The sequence below is a fragment of the Dysidea avara genome, chromosome 11 (assembly GCF_963678975.1).
Source record: "Dysidea avara chromosome 11, odDysAvar1.4, whole genome shotgun sequence".
Lineage (NCBI taxonomy): Eukaryota > Metazoa > Porifera > Demospongiae > Dictyoceratida > Dysideidae > Dysidea > Dysidea avara.
The window spans coordinates 785803-802923 of NC_089282.1; the positions used below are offsets into that span (position 1 = coordinate 785803).

At 35.2% G+C, this 17121-nt stretch overlaps 2 protein-coding genes across 9 annotated transcripts in view; both read right to left on the reverse strand.

Moving 5' to 3' along the window:
* Window positions 1-17121, reverse strand: part of LOC136237872 (adhesion G-protein coupled receptor V1-like) — a 206773-nt gene that overhangs the window by 46549 nt on the left and 143103 nt on the right. The window lies entirely within an intron of this gene.
* The window catches only part of LOC136237873 (ADAMTS-like protein 1), a 90543-nt gene continuing 90162 nt past the window's right edge, over window positions 16741-17121 (reverse strand). The window contains exon 12 of the mRNA XM_066028118.1: window positions 16741-17064. Coding sequence (XP_065884190.1) covers window positions 16961-17064 — 104 coding nt within the window. The 3' untranslated portion in view covers window positions 16741-16960. The remainder of the gene's footprint in view (window positions 17065-17121) is intronic.

The window sequence follows — 17121 nt, forward strand, 5'->3', positions numbered from 1 at the left end:
AAGTGTAGTGTCTATTATAACCCTCTCCAGAACTTGTAATGGAGCCAAACAACATGTGTCTGTTGTTGACACCTTTGCTGTCACCTTAAATATCTCATTGGCTGAAATGTTAAATTCCCTTGAGAAAAATTCCACTCAGGATCCAGCTCAACTTGTATATACATACTATAAAACATTTCTTGCCTTGAAGCCAACAGGTCGTGTGGTTAATTGCACAGGGTATTTAGCTAGCTATGATTTTCAAAGTGGGTATGTTTAGTCTGCATCATAAAATAGTTACTCTACTATACTGCACTTCATAACTGTATATGTAGCCATGCTCTACATGACTAGCTATATATGTAGCTAACTATGAGCATGCTATTTGAAGAATGTAACTACAAAATCATATCTAGAGTATCAAAATTGAAACTTATCTCTTTTATTGTTGCTGCATTGTACTCAATGATTCGAATTTTTGAGGCTAGGTATGATGATCATACAGTAATTGAGCAGTCATTGCTCCACACAATACATTATCCCATTACAACAGAGCACTAAGATCCTTTTCACCATTATAATAATTGTGCTACCTGAACCTATTAAAGCTACTTGGTTACAGTTAATTTCCTTATATATGCCATAGTATAGCTATTTATAGTGTATTTAATAGGATATAGCTAGATAGTAGATGTAGGCTATGTATTGTTTTCATGAGCCTTTTGACCAGTGCACTTTACAATGAACTGACTGTTGTCTGGAATACCTGTCTTATCCTGCATGATTAGGCTCAGTACAATATTAGTTCATCCACCACTGCTCAAACTAGCAGTGTGAGAGGGTGTACTTTGCTAGATAGCTACGTACTTATAAAGTAGATAGCTCACATGAATCAAAATGCAACCTGTATACTAATGTACTGCAATGTGTTATGTACATCAAATTCAAACACATAAAAAGTAGCTGATGTGAATGACATTGTTCACAAACAAGACACACAACTATAAATTATGTGTCTTAATGTGACAACTGTTACGCACTAACGTCTACCGATTTACACTCAAAAACTAGCTATAAATAGTTGGAGTTCAGTTTACACCAAACAGCAACATAAAATATTATTTCTTTAGTTGGACATTAATGCTATAGATCCAATACAGCCATCTTGTCTAACGGATCCAAACTGGTTCTGATTAAATAGTGGATTTAAAAATAAAACTACCATGTGTTCAGAACATGTGAGCATTTTACCTTTTTTTTCAAAAGTACCTTCTTTATTTTTAAGTCAAATCCCACTACAATGCAATTACACAGGCCCACTGATGTCCACGTTCTACATGTGGCTGCACTGGTGCAGTGGAACTCCTCAAAAAGGACACCTATTAGTGGACACCTAGGATAGTTGCCCAGTCCCCTTTTACCACTTCTATAGCTTCTCTAATACAAACATTTTATCATGGCCCCATGTAGGAGAAGGGCTCCACAACACATGTACATTACAGTGTAAATGAATGAAAACAAAATTAATGCTACAGCATTTTTTTAGTATTTTACACCCATGCGCATGCACATCTGGAATATTAGAAAAAAACTAGTCTTGTATTTATGGCATACAAATATTAAGCAACACCAAAAATTTTGCATGTTATGCATTTCTGTGAAGTTAGACTTGCTTGTACTGATCTCAGTTCTAAAATACTTTTTGTAGTATAATTACAGTAACTACTTTCACACACTGAGTTACAAGTACAGTATGTATACAGTGAAACCTTATAATTCCTGGGACTCTTGTAGTAAAGAAGTCACAGAAGTGTCGGGATCCAATGTATGTATGCTATTAAATGAGACCATGAACAACTGTCCGGGTTATCAAGTTGACCACATTATTTTATGGGTGTCTTTTTTCATTGTATCTACGCAGCCACGTACGTAACTTAAAAAGCGTGGAATGGGCCTATGCAAGTTCACAGCAACTTGACTTGATTTTGATGTAATAAATCTGAAAAGATGGAAAAATTATAAAACACTTACATGTTTCTGGACACGTGGTGGCTTATTTGAAGTCTGCCTGTCTAATTAAGACCATCTTTTGGATTGCTAGACAGGGTGGCTGCATTGGAGCTATAGTATTAAAGAAATGTGTGTTAACAGTAGTATAATGATGGTCTTTCAATTAAGGTAGTCACTAATACAGTGTTTGTACACCTCCATTATGTAAGACAAACCTAGGTTATTAGAGATGTACACTGCCATACAGTAACAATAAAGTATAAAATTCCACTGCATACCACAGCATATTATATTAAATTATATCTCTTGAACCCATTGTGGCCCCACCACAAAAATTTTATCAAACATAGACCATGATATTCACTAAAAAAAATTCAAAGAATTTTAAACACCATTAATTTTTGGAAATATTAAGAATCAAAGTTTTTAACTAAGTACCTTTTGACCTTAGGTGATATCCCATAATTTATGCATCACTTGAAAGGTCAATCAGCAGTCTTCATATGGTGAAAATTTTATTTTAAGATATTGGCAGTATAATGTTGTAACTTAAGATGAACAAAATTTTCATGAATATTAAATTTTGTGGTCATCAATCAGAAACCATGTGATGTATGGGGTTAAAACTTTGCATGGGTGATGAGCACCATAGGTACTACAAACACACCAAGTTTCGTCAAAATCCGAGAGATTACCCTAAATTCCTTGTTGATTTGACATGGAATGACTCAGAAGTATCTTTTTCAAATATTACTGAATAAGCAATTCTAATTATTAGCCACCTTCTAACTTTTAAAATTACAGGACAATAATATAATATTTGTGAAATTCCTGATAAAACAGTGATAAACAATATATGATGTGGAACTAATTGAATTACGGTGACACAGAATATGTACAGTACATTACAAAATCCTTCACTCCTTGGATGAGTATTATCACACTGACTGTCTGGTACTACCAAGAGTTTATACTCTATCTCTGATGTCCTAGTTTGGTAAGTTCTGGAACACTAGCTACATGCCAATTTTCCAAAAGAAATTATGAAATTGTATTCATATCATTGAACACTAAATTACATACCATGATTCATGTTCCAGCCAGTGGCAAAGGACCACTTGCACAATTTTGCAGTAGTTTAGATGAGGTTTAGTAGTAGCATTACAAAATGTATTGTTATATTTTTTAATTTATTGTTGTATTGTTAAGATCAATGCAGACCACAGTATGCCTTTGGGTGCCCAAGTGGAAATCTAATGAAACAGTGTAAAAGAACAAATTCTTAATAACAGTTTTGATGGGAAATCTTACTGCAAATGCTTCAACTTTAACAATCAAGTACATGTCCATAGGGATCACACTAGTAATAAAACAGAAGAATCTTTAACTAGAAAGTATTAGAGTCCTAATGTTTACCATAGCTAAGTGCACTAGCAAAGTAAAAATTTAATCTCAATAATACCACAGTGCGTTGTGAGTTAATTGTCAGTTACAAGGTGCATGAACAACAACCTTTAAGAAACACTACGTATACCTTGCAAAATGCATTTTGACAGTTTGACAATGGTAGAAGTCTGATGAAAGTTTATAATATCAAGTAAAACTCAAATAACATGTTTAATACCTCATTTAAAACATTACTACATACAAAGATAAAAACTTTGCGTGCCTCTCAGTTTCAAACTACTGTTGCTGCAAACAGCATGCAGCAAAGTATTGAACTGAATTATACATAGTAATACTTACAACATGGTCTGGTGCTGTTATAGAGGTTTCACTTACTAGCTATCACCAGCCATTAAATCTGCAAAGGATATTAACTGCTTTGGAGAGACAGAGAATAAGATCAGTCAAGTTGTACAACAAGCACATAGTTTCCAAGCTTTGGTTGTGATTGAAGCAGAAAGAAACCAGAGGTAGCTGAAACTGCAGCAGTGCAGTCAACCACATAGTCCCCAAGCTTTGACAGTAGACAGTGGTCACTGTGTCAACAAGTGAAAGAAGAAGTTGCAATGTATATAGGGTGACTTTAGCAGAAAAAAAAAGAGAAAGGAATGATCATTGGGTGTTGCTATATAAAAATGATATCTCTTTCCAGTAAATGTTTTTCCAGTAAACATTGTTCTAGTAAATTTGCTATATTTAGATGAAAGATATTAATGATGTAACTATGTGATAATTGGCACTAAGAACATGTGATAATTAATGATAAACTTACATGTAACGTGTGTTAATTAAATGCATTGCTAGCATACAATGTGCTAATTGATGACATAATTATGTTGTGGTGACACTGCAAGGGTTTTAAGGATTATTTAACAACTATTAAACTATTACAATAATGCACAAATTACAAGTGAAAAAATTTGAGCAGAAATCAAGCGGAGGTGCACATTCCTAATTCTTGGCCAATTACTCCCTCCCATTACAACTGCTATATATTGTAGCTGCACAGTATGGCAGTTACCCATAACTTATCTATATACAACTTGTCAGGTATGGTCCACTGTTGAGAGTGAGAACTGCATTACTGGGATCTACTCATCTATTAAGGAAGAGTCTAAGTATCCCAGTATTCTTGTGTAGCTAATTTACAGTTTGTAATTATTTCAAGTGTTGTATCTAACTGTGAATAAAATGGCAATTTCAGTTTTGCCCCAAATACACATACTGTTTCCTTTTCACTTGATACTTACTAGTGGACCTATTGTCACATGATTGCAAAGAACCATCAGAGGGTTGTTTTGAGTTGGAGGATGCTTTCAAGAGTGGTTTTTAGGTGTGCATTCTATTAGGGTTTTTGCAAAAAACATGGGTAATCCCTATTATGAGCCTACTATCATGGTTCATGATACCGTATCACACCTTTTGCTACATTCCTAGTCAGTAGTTAATATTGTGCACAAACATGCATGTGCTTGAAGGTATTCAAACAGTGAACAAACTAGTGTAAAAAAAATTAAAACATGGGAATAGAGATCGCTGAAAAAAGTAAAGAAACAAGAGTCAAACAAGCCAGCATATTAAACACAGAGAAATCTCTATTTAGACTAAATGGATATGGTAGAAACTAAGGGAAAAAACAATAGTTTCTCCATAAATCATGGGCAGATAAATACTGAGAATACTTCTGTATAAATGTTATATGAGTCCAAATATAGAGATCTGTGTGTGTTTAACATGCTGGCTTGCAGTTGATTGACTCTTGTTTCTTTACTTTTTCAGCAATCTCTATTCCCATGTTTTATTTTTTAAAGCCATTTTTACACTAGCTTGTTCACTTTTTATAAATCCATTTATGGATAGCTAACATGATATGTATATCAAGTTAGTCATCATGTACAGTAGCTGTTATGTACCGTATTGCCTCAAATAGTGGCCAGTCTTGAATAATGGCCTGGGTAAAAAAGTTGCCTACATGTTTATTTTACTGAAGTAGCTTTTCACTCAGGCCACTGGCAAAGTTGCTTGAAAGAAATAAACGCCCGGGCCACTATTCAAGACAATACAGTAGTCAGCTATTATTATCAGAGTTAGCAAACACCAGTGTGTTGTTTTCTTACTAAATGTACTTTGTACTATAAAGCTTTGGCATATCCAACTATAGACAGTGTATAGCATGCTGTGGTCAGCAATAATATGGCTCCCGTATGAACTTAATATACTGTGGTTAAATGTAGGTAATGATATAGGGTTTCCAAATGAACATGTTAACATGAATAGATTGGATACTTATTAACACTAACACATTGGTTATATACACTTGCAGGGACTAAGTCAGAAGATCAATGCAAATTAAAGTGAACCTACAAGGAACAAATTTGCTTGAGAATGGGTGTTATCATTGTAATATACATTTAAAATAGGTCATGGACGTGAAGAAAGACACAGGAAAGAAAGTTATGTAGTTTTTATCCCCAAAAAGTACTCACATTTTGCTCTAGCCCTGTGGAAAAATAATAATAATTGTGTGATTGTGTGTGTGTGTGTGTGTGTGTGTGTGTGATGGCTTTTTCTGAACTCTGTTCAAGAATGCTGTCACAAGCACTCGTGTGGTGGTTTTCCGCCATGTGAAAGTGGGTAGTTTCTCACTTTACTGAGAATGTTGATTATTATCAAGAGAATTTGGCTGTGTCGTCTTTTGACTGTAGTGTGCAATACTTGGAATCCTATGGCAACTTCAAATTTCAGTGCAACTTTTCAAAGCACAGTTTTGTACAGAACTACTTCGATTTTAAGACAATACTTTAAAATAAATAAATAAAAAAATAAAAAAATTTGCTTATTTGTATCCTCTTTTCTTGGTTAGAACTAGGATTATATTGTACCAGTGCTATTGTACACCCTTGTATGTATGTTTGCGGTCAGTGATAAAATGAAGTAATAAGATGAACAAATTAAATGGCATATTTCAGTTAATACTTCAGGGGCATACGGAGGGGGGATTCCTGGGGTTTCAGGAAACCCCTTGGATTTTACACACTACTTGAAAACATTAAGAAATTGAAACTTCAGGTTTCCAGAATCTGGAATCTGTCATGCAACAGGACACATTATAAACTTTTATCTTAGTTTCTCAGATGATAGCAACACTTATAGCATTGTTCTGAATTATGATTTTGGTGAAAAGATCGAGATACTCTAATAAAGCAGTCAGGTAATATAAACTACTCCAATATAACAGTCACTTAGCTGTAGTGGAAACCCCTTTTCAAAATTCCTGCGTACGCCCCTGTACTTTTACTTGTTCCTTTTGACTTCATATTTTTCAGTGGACCTAACTTCTTCCAAATTAACTTCTAAGGTTTCTTCTGTGGTTGCTAGAGTTTCCTAAGGTTGTGTTTATATATTAGGTGTGTGTTCCATTAGGATTTTGGCAAAAACATAGGAGATCTCTATTATGAACCACTCACAATTATGATTGTTTCAACTGTATCATATTATTATATTACACTATCCTTCTGGTCTTATAGTCCTGCAGACAGCAGGGTGAAGTTTGCAAAATGGTCTATAGTTTATTTTAATGCAGTTTTGGATTGTCCTGTACACCTAAAACAATATTCCACTTGCTGGGCAGGTGTCAGCATTGGGAAATTCACCATAGCAACCATGCTAATTTTACAAAATAGCTTCTGTGGGTTCAAGTTTTACCCAAATTGCTTGACCATTTAACAAACCTGAAGAATTACAACTGATGTCAGAGAAAACTGAATAATTAAATATCCCTCCCTTAAGCCATCATTATGCACACCGTAATTATATATGTCTCAATAACCGTCATCACTTGCTCTCTTGACTTTATTTATTTTAAAAACTTGTTTGTTTCAGTTTGATAGCTATACTGTAATAGCTACCATTACTTTTAGACCTGAGAGAACAAAACGAATCCTAACTTTTATACCAGGTACTGTATTTAATTACAGAAGCATTTTTTTTGGTAGAGATTTTATAAAATAATTCAATTCCAATCTTTTCCTGTTAAATACTTCTCATTGTACAAAACCATTATAATAGATTCAGTTGTCTCTTGACTCTCTGGTAATAATAGTTTGCCTCTTTTCGGCTTTGCCACTATGGAAAAGCTAATACACCCCATAATATTCTCTAGCTAAAGTCCATGATTCAGAAGTGCAAGCAATATAACAGGTACAGCATTCATGCGCAACAATATGCTTAAAATCTGACCATAACATTGGTGTTAAAGATAGAATTTGAGTTTTAGATTAAAGAATGTGTATATATACCTGTATGTAGAGTGTCAAATGTAAACACAAACATCTAGTACTTGCTAATAGCTGCAAGTAGGAATTACTAAGATGCATATATGTCACAAAACACTCACTGAATAGTGTGTGTTCTTCATCTAAGCTTATTAACGGCCTGGTGCTCAGGTTCTTCACATCTGTTCCGCTATCATCTAATGTAGCTTACTTCCAAGAAAAAATGAAAGTTATTCCTTATTTGGGGTATCATATGAGGTATCCATGCAATGATACAATAAAACAGTAACTGTCTCTTGTACTGCCTGGCGCCTACATAAGTTAAACTGTTGAACCACCGTGGAATGTGAACACCTTGATAATCTTCTCCACGGTCCCATTTGTATTAAACATAAATGCAATTATGCCTCTGAGATCAGGACAACTTTCCAATAAGGACACTTTAGTGGATTCCTAAGGTGTCCAGAATAGAGGAGTTTCACTTATATTACTGTGTTTTGTAGAGAGCCTCTAGCTATATTGTGTAAAGAAAGAGCAGCTAGGCTACACACACACAAACATATGTATGACTGTGTCTACCTTTTTATCGATATTTGTGTACAGTAAATAGATCATGACATGTCCTTTGTACTGTTCGCATCACTTCATGTAGTACCTTGTGCTATTTTGACTGAAATGGCCATCAAAGCAAATTTTTTAAGGTATGTTATTCTCATGCATGTTGCTCCTGTTGCATGAGCTAGCATTTATTTAGCATGCAAGAGAGACTTTTCAATGATATGTAAAAGTGTTCAACATAACAGTCAATCTGTGCATGACAAAATTTGCAAGAAAGGTCTTACACACACACACACGTGCGCGCGCGCACACAAACTTTTACCAACATCACCAATCCATAACTTTAGATTGAAATAAGCAAAATTTGTCAGCTATGAGCCATAACATAGAGGATTGAATAAATAAATCACATTTGTATGTACTTTGAACAAAGTTATGTAATTGGATGTGTGTGGAAGTCACAAATCCAGCAATTAGAGCATCCATTGCATTATATTGCAAGTATATTTGTTGTCATTGTTTATTTAAAAGCGTTTGACATTAACTAATTTGACTTTAAAAAATCTTACCTACTGCCACATATGTATGTGTGTGGCACACAGTGTACAGTATATTTGGTTAGTAACAGGTGCAGCGCAAATTTGGGTTTACAAAAGAATTGCGCATATTATTATTATTATTGCTGACTCTGTATTCTGATTATACAGTATTTGCACATGTATTGTATACATGCAGTGGTCTATGAAATGCAGTGGCAGATTGGAACAGTGCTTAGTTCCAACAAATCCATGCAGTCAAATGTTATAAGCTAAAAGTAAAAGTATTGGTAAATATATGGCTGCAATCTAATCACTTTCAACAATTTCTCGGTTGCTGGTTTTGATTTAACTTTAAAGTCTGTCACAGCTTGCATTGGCTATTCTGTCACAGCTTGCATTGGCTATTCTGTCACAGCTTGGCTATTTTGACTTGGATCCTATCACTCACTACTTTACATATGGTCTATTCAAGGTACACCCAGGCAGAAAGTCAAGCTGATGTTGTAAAAAGAACTTAGAAGTTACACAGTTTACTTATTAGTTAATGAAATTACTACTACAAATTTATTTAAGGTTACGGGATACCCCTCATGTACACTATCAATCATTTTTCATGATTAGGGGTTTGATTTTTCTTAATGCATTGTTATCAAATAATGTGCATTCTTAACTTCGACATGGAATTCAAATGTTGTTATGGAAACATGAGTTGTCCCCATGCCAATTAGTGAAAACTGTGAACCAAAAATCAGACCAATGAAGAACCACTACACAGTGAAACCTGTCTAACTGGATCACTGTATAATAAGGTCGCCTGATTTTAACTGACCATTGTAACAGTCTCCCTAATTGTGTCATTTGTGTACACAATGACATTAACACGTTTAATGTCAGTAGCTAACTACCTCCTTGATAATTTAACTGACAGAATTACCAAAATATTAGAATTTCCTGAGTTAATATCCCAGTTTGCCTAATGTCCAGCAGGTGGCTTTGAGTATAGTCCATAGTATGGAGAAATATTTATTGACACAAAATAAATTATAGACCATATTGCAAGGTTCAGCCAAAAAAGCCCCTTCTTCTGCTGGACTTATTAGTATGCAGCATTTGTTACTTGCATTACACAGCTGATAGCATGCTTATTATATATAAACATTTCACAAAATACCACGTACAAATACAAAATAACACTAGTAAAGTTACCAACTGTGTAGATTATGCATTCTTATTACCTACCAGGGGTAATTAGCTATCATCACTTTACATACAAAATTTACAATTTGCTATTATTATGTGTCAAAGTAATGTTTTGACTAGCATGTTTTACTTTCATTACTCAATTTTTTTGCCTATAATGCATGAATGTGCAGAGAAATATTATAGGAAGCTGTTGTCTGGTTATAGTAAATTTGTTCTTCAATGTTAAAATGCATGCATTAAATGATTAATATGTGCAGTGGTGAATCTAGGACTTTTAAAAGGGGGTTCCTGGAAATTAAAATAAAAGAAAATTTTGAGATTTTAGAGCTCTGAGATTGGATTTTAGCAATCAATACTACAAAATAAACAAACAACTAATTGTGACTAAGTTGTAGCTTTGAATACTTTATTAGAGTAGTTACTTGACTGCTCTATTAGAGTATTTTAATGCAGTGGGTTTACAGGTAGCCAACTTGAATATATCTTTATCTGATACTCCTTTTGTTAGCATACCAATCAGTTCTATTGGAATAGCCAACTGTAGCAAGATGGCTCCTGGCAATCCTGCTTCCACCCCATGTCATGGCAAGGTACTCACATACCGCTGAGGACATCACAACGGTATTTGATGATTGGTTACAAACACTGGAGCGAGCAGCCACTTGAAATAAATGGACACAAACGAAACCTTGCTGGTCATTTTAGAGGAGAGCTTCACAGGAATGGAAGTTGTTATTACCAGATAATAAAGCCACGTACAAAGTTGCTGCAAGAGCTCTAAGAGAAGCTAAATCCAGGCAACCAAATATTGGTAGCTTTGGATTTCTGCCACACTTCACCAGTCAAGTGAATCAGTATCAGACTATATTATTTGGTTACAAATAGTCTTCTGGACAGATTTTGGACACACACAAACACCTTTCCAATGAGACCAGAGAGATTTTGTTATATGGCCAATTGCAGGAAGGTCTTTTGTATACATTGTTATCATGGAGTCCCTATCTATTTCTGGGGCTCAGAATTATAGAGAGCTCTGTCTGATGGCTAATAGAGAAGACTTGCTGAGCTTAAGAAGAAGAAACAGCAATAAATGAAGGTTCAACCACCACCAACTAATAGTTTTTTCAACAGTGGTCCGTCAACAAGCCATCCTCAACAACACAGATTGGCAAAGAAATTACAGGGGGACAGGAAACTACTACAAATCCAAAAGCCAGTCAGACAAAGAGGGAACCAGAGTCTTACCAGACAACAGAAGCAGCTTAGATGCTATATTTGTGATAGCCTTAATTATATACTGGTATAATTTGAGCATAATAAGCACCAGGCATAAATATGCCAGCATAATAGGATGATTTTCAAGATGTTTAATTAAATGCGCAATGCACATGCCAAAAGTACAGCAAAACATGAACACCCTTTATACTACATTTCATAAAAAGAAAATATGTAATGTTATTGTTTCTTAGCTATTATTCATGAAATAATACTCTAATAGAGCAGTCACTTACTCTAATACAGTAGTCAGGAAAGCATAATTTTTGAACATAATAGGCTGGATTTTTAGCACTGCTCAAAAGCATAATAGGATATTTTCAAAGCATAATTCACTCAAGCCTAACTTTAAACATCTAGCCAAAGTGCGAGCAGAAAGCATAGGGAAGAGGGAAGCACAAACCAAACTAGAACTGATGATTCAAGCTGATTCTTACCTGTGTGCTAAGAAGAGTGGATCATAATGAGTAAAAGTAATGATGGAAGAAGTTCCCATTGTTGATCTGATGGATATGGAATCTGATATTACTATTATGAGAGAAGACCAGTTCTACGACGTAGTGAAAGCACCTTTAAACACACAACACCTCAAACTGAACATAGGGCTTGTACTTATGGCCAGAAATCTATCACTTTAGATGGTCAGATAGATATGAAAATTACTTTTGGTGACAAGACAATAGTGAGTTCAGTTTTTGTTAAGTTGGTAGCTCCTAATAAGTTGTTAAAAAATGTGTCAAATGTTACTGGTAGTGAGCTATCATCCTGATGTACAGGAGAACCTAGAAGTGCTAGTGCTGTGAATGACCCAGTTACAAAGGATGGACAGGAAGCATTTATACCTGCTAACACTGCAGTGGTTAAGTCTAAGGAACTGGCAGTTGGTGAAAGCAGCAAGCCTGACCAAGGAGAGCAGCCATTGGAAAGGTATAGAGACCAACGCTTCATCAGTTGCAGTGTTAAAGTTTAGTGCTGCACGTTTACCTGCTTTGCAGAAATTCCAGTACAAGTCAAGGGTGTGAAAGGCTCCATGTTAATAGAACAATGTGAGACCATGAATGATGGTTTATGTATTGACCAGTGAGGCAAAAGAGAATGGTGTAACAATTTTGTTGATTATAAAACAATAGAAAAACTATACTTATCAGCTACAAACTGGTATTAAGTTAGTGAAAGCTTGTGAAGTTAGAATAAGTGAAGAAGGTCACACTTGATTGTTGTAAGGAAACACTTTGTGAGTTTGATGTTAAGTTGGAGCAGACACCTCCTGAATTCACTGAGACAGATAATATTATACCAATGACTGATGACAAGGCTATGGATGGTGAGTTTAGGCAAACTGATAGATCCCATGGCCAGTCTGGGGAGGCTCTAGAATTATAAATTCTGTATGAGCAGGAGACAGCAATGCGAGCAGCCTGCTCAAACAGGGATCTTACAGTCTTCTTTGATACTGATACTGAGAAGACAACCTACCTGTAGAGTTCTGTTCTCAGCTCTGAAAGACATAGCCAAGCAACTAGAGAATATGCAGATGAATAATGTGATATATACATCAGAATTCCCTGGGCCATATAGTGAGGAAGCGAGATGGATTACAATGGACTACAGAGCTCTCAACTCAGTGACTAAGCCTGATTTATCTCCACTGCCATGAATCACCGATTTGTTGGATCAGTTAGGAAAATCAAGATATTTCAGTACCTTGGACCTTGGCAAATCAGTAACAGTCAGGAGAAGACAGCATTTATTACCCATCAAGATCTGTACCAGTTCAGAATAATGTCTTTTGGAGTTACAACAAATGCTCCAGCTGTATTTCAGAAATTGTTGCAGTGAGTCTTGGCATGGTTACAGTCAGAATCAGCCAATAATTTTGTTACATAAGTTTTATCTGGATGATATGATTGTCTTCTCTGAGTCTGTTGATGATCACACAAAACATTTTATAGCTGTGTTTGATCAGCTGGATTGATGCTAAACGCAAGTAAATGCAAACTAATGTGTATAGTGAGGTTGAATATATTTAGGTCAATTGCAAGGATGGACTGACACCTCACAACCGTAACCAAGATGCTGTTAAAAATTTTACTCCCCTACCAACCTACAAAACTGCTTTTGAAGTCTTGAAACAGAAGTTGGTAATATCAGTTATATCACCATTACTTGCATATCCTGAAATTGATAAAGATTTTACTCTAGAAACAGATGCCAGAATATTAGGCCTAGGAGCTGATTTATCACAATATCAGGATGACAAAAACATGGCTTATGCAAACTGATCTGTGTCTGTATCTGAAATGTACTATTCCATCATAGTACATTGTATATCAAATTATTACCAATGTTCTTTATTATGTAGCTATAGGTCCTACTCAAACTGAGAAGTTATGGGCGGTAGTACATCATTTAAGGCTCAAGTTCATGCAAGAACATCATGATGGACAGTTAGCATGACATTTTTCAGGTCCAAAGCTGTACAAAACTCACGTGAGAAGGTAGTGGTGGCCACATATGTACACTGATGTCCTGTCTAGGCAATCTCCTGCATAATGAATCAGATATTGTGATTAGCAATTGCCATGATACACACTCCAAGGACCAGCAACCATACAACCAGTTATAGGGCTGCCTGAGGCTCCATATTGATTTTCTGGATTATGCAAGCAGTTGCCCTCAATGTGCCATAATACAAGATAACAGAAGCCACCACTTCACCCCTTTGTATATAGAAAGCTCATTCCAGATAGCAGTAGATATATGATATTGTATGGAACTACCTATTACTACCAGAGGGAACAGGTATGTAGTGGTGTTTCAAGACTTATTCACAAAATGCTTGATGGTTTTCTTGACACCAGACCAGAAGGTAGTATAGTATGTATGGCTCAACTGTAACTTCAATAGAACTTAAAGATGACATGCAACAAAGAATGGGACCAATACATTAGTGGAGTCTTATGGACATACCATAATACACCCCACTGCTCTACTGGGGAGAAACCTTTTTTTGTTGTATGGTTTTGATTGTTGTACACCTACTGAAGCTGCATTACTACCCACTAAAGGCTACCAATGTTAGTGACCACCGCATATAAACAGATGATGCTATCATTGTCACCAAGCTGCAGCTAGAAATGAACAGACTCATAGAATAGATACAAGGCCCAATATGACAAGTTAGTTATAGATTCCAAGTTAAGAGTAGGTGACTGGGTGCTATAGCTAGTGTACTTTGCTCAAGATGAAACTGGTAAAACTACCTCAACCCTGGTATGGGTCATATCAAGTAATCTCTCAGAAAGATCCAGACGTTGCAGCCTCCAAGATTTATTTTCCTGATGATCCACCAATTCAAATCCATCAGTCCAGAGTTCAGCTGTGTCCTACAAGCTGAAATAAAAGCTGGCAGACCATCAAAAAGAATGATGAAACAATTAGCCGATCCGGATACTAAGATGAAATAACTTTCTAAGAACAATAATAAGTTGACAATGAAGAACTATTGCTCTCTAACCAGACCAGTTAGAACCATTCACATACTGATAAATGCCCTGAAGCTAGGGAAAACGTGAAGGGGGAAAATGATGTAAGTAGCTAAATATAACTTTAACAATATTATATGATGTAAGTAAAACCAAATAGAAACAAGAGCCAATTTTTCACAGTAATTAAAATTTGATCTCTGACTAATCAGTAGTGAAATGATATACAGCAATATTACCCATCCGCCTGCATTTTGACCAACAGAAAATCTGATGAAATAATAATGTATCCTTACAGCTAGTTACTTTATGCATGGTCACTCAACAATTACATTGAGAAAGAGAAGTTTCTGGACTTATGTCATGAACCATGGTAGTGGTTCATAATAGAGATTGCCTGTTTTTTTTTTTTTTTTTGCCAAAATCCTAATAGAACACACACCTAAATACCACCTTAGGAAGCTCTCCCAACCACAAAAGAAGCTTTAGAATTTACTTTGGAAGAAGTATAGGTCCACTGAAAAATATGAAGTTGAAAGGAACCAATAAAAGTACTTTTAAATAACTGAAATAATATTTATGCCATTTTCTTAATCTCATTATTATTATTTTTCCACAGGGCTAGAGCAAAATGTGAGTACCTTTTGGGGATAAAAACTACATAACTTCCTTCCTTTGTCTTTCTTCACATCCATGACCTATTTTTAAATGTATATTACAATGACAACACCCATTCTCAAGCAAATTTGCTTCTGGTAGGTTCACTTTGCCATTGATCTGACTTTGTCTCTGCAAGCATAACCAATGTGTTAATATGTACTAATAAGTATCCAATCTATTCATGTTAACACGTTCATTTGGAAACCCCATATCACTACCTACATTTAACCACAGTATATTAAGTTCATAGCAGAGCAACAATGTCATTGTGTACCACTGCTTGTCACTGTGATCATCTAGCCGCACAAGTGTGCATGCCTATTGGTAAATCAGAAGCCATACTATTGCCAACCACAGCATGCTATACACTGCCTATAGTTGGATAAGTCAAAGTTATATAGTACAAAGTACATTCAATAGCAAGGAAACAATACACTGGTGTTTACTAACTCTGATAATATTAACTGACTACTTAACAGCTACTGTACATGATGATTAACTTGATATACATGTTTAGTATCAAGCACCATTAGCACCTCTATTATCATGTTAGCTATCCATAAATGGATTATAAAAAGTAAACAAACTAATGTAAAAATATTATTTTAAATTTAAACATGGGAATAGAGATCGCTGAAAAAAGTAAAGAAACAAGAGTCAAACAAGCCAACTTGCTATAGATCTCTATTTGGACTCAAATAAATTTTTATACAAAAGCATTCTCAGTACTAATCCTTGATTTATGGACAAACTACTTTAGTTTCTATAGAGATCTCTGTGTGCTTGATATGTGGCTTGTTTGACCCTTGTTTCTTTACTTTTTAAAGCAATCTCTATTCCCATGTTTTAATTTTTTTAAATTATTTTTTACAAATATAATTGACAGGTTTTTAACTATGATTGATCAAGACTAGATATGTGACCGAATTTGACAAAACAAGGCTTCCACACACATCCTCTTTTCTGACTTTGAAGCACCATAACTTAATGTAGTAGTATGCCATTTGTTTCAAATTTTGACCTGGGTTTGTACTATGCTATGGAAGAACTTTGTTAAAATTTTACGCCAATAGCTTGCAGAGTAGTGAAGTTACAGCTGGTTAAAGTTAAAAAATTGGATGTGTGTGGAAGCCTTGTTTTGTCAAATTCGGTCACATATGATCAAAATTAGGCAATGGTCAATACAGGAACTACAGTGGAAAAGATAATAAGAGTCAGTGGTATTGAATTATGTAATGAAAGGATTCTAGAAGAATAATTTGATGTTTGTTTACTTGTGCCACCTAGCTGCCATCTTGGTATTACAAAATGTCACTAATCTATTGCATTGTGTTATGTTAGTCAAACACATCAATTTCAGTCCTATAAAAGTACTTTAGTGTGCATGTGAATGACAATGTTTACAAAAAAACACACACAACTGCTATGTATAGTAGCTATAAGGCCTACTGATTACACTCAAAAACTAGTTAAACAATTGTCGGAGTTTGTATTAAACAGCCATATAAATGTATATTGCTGAGTAACATGTTCAATCACCACAACTCCAACAGCAAGCCTGCATATACTCCATTTTCCTGCAATCTGGTGTTCCCATTAATTTGGGACAGAAGTCAGGGTACAGGTCTTTACAAGCTAAAAAAAGAAAATGCGTTGACATGACACAATATACACCGCAAAAATTTACATATT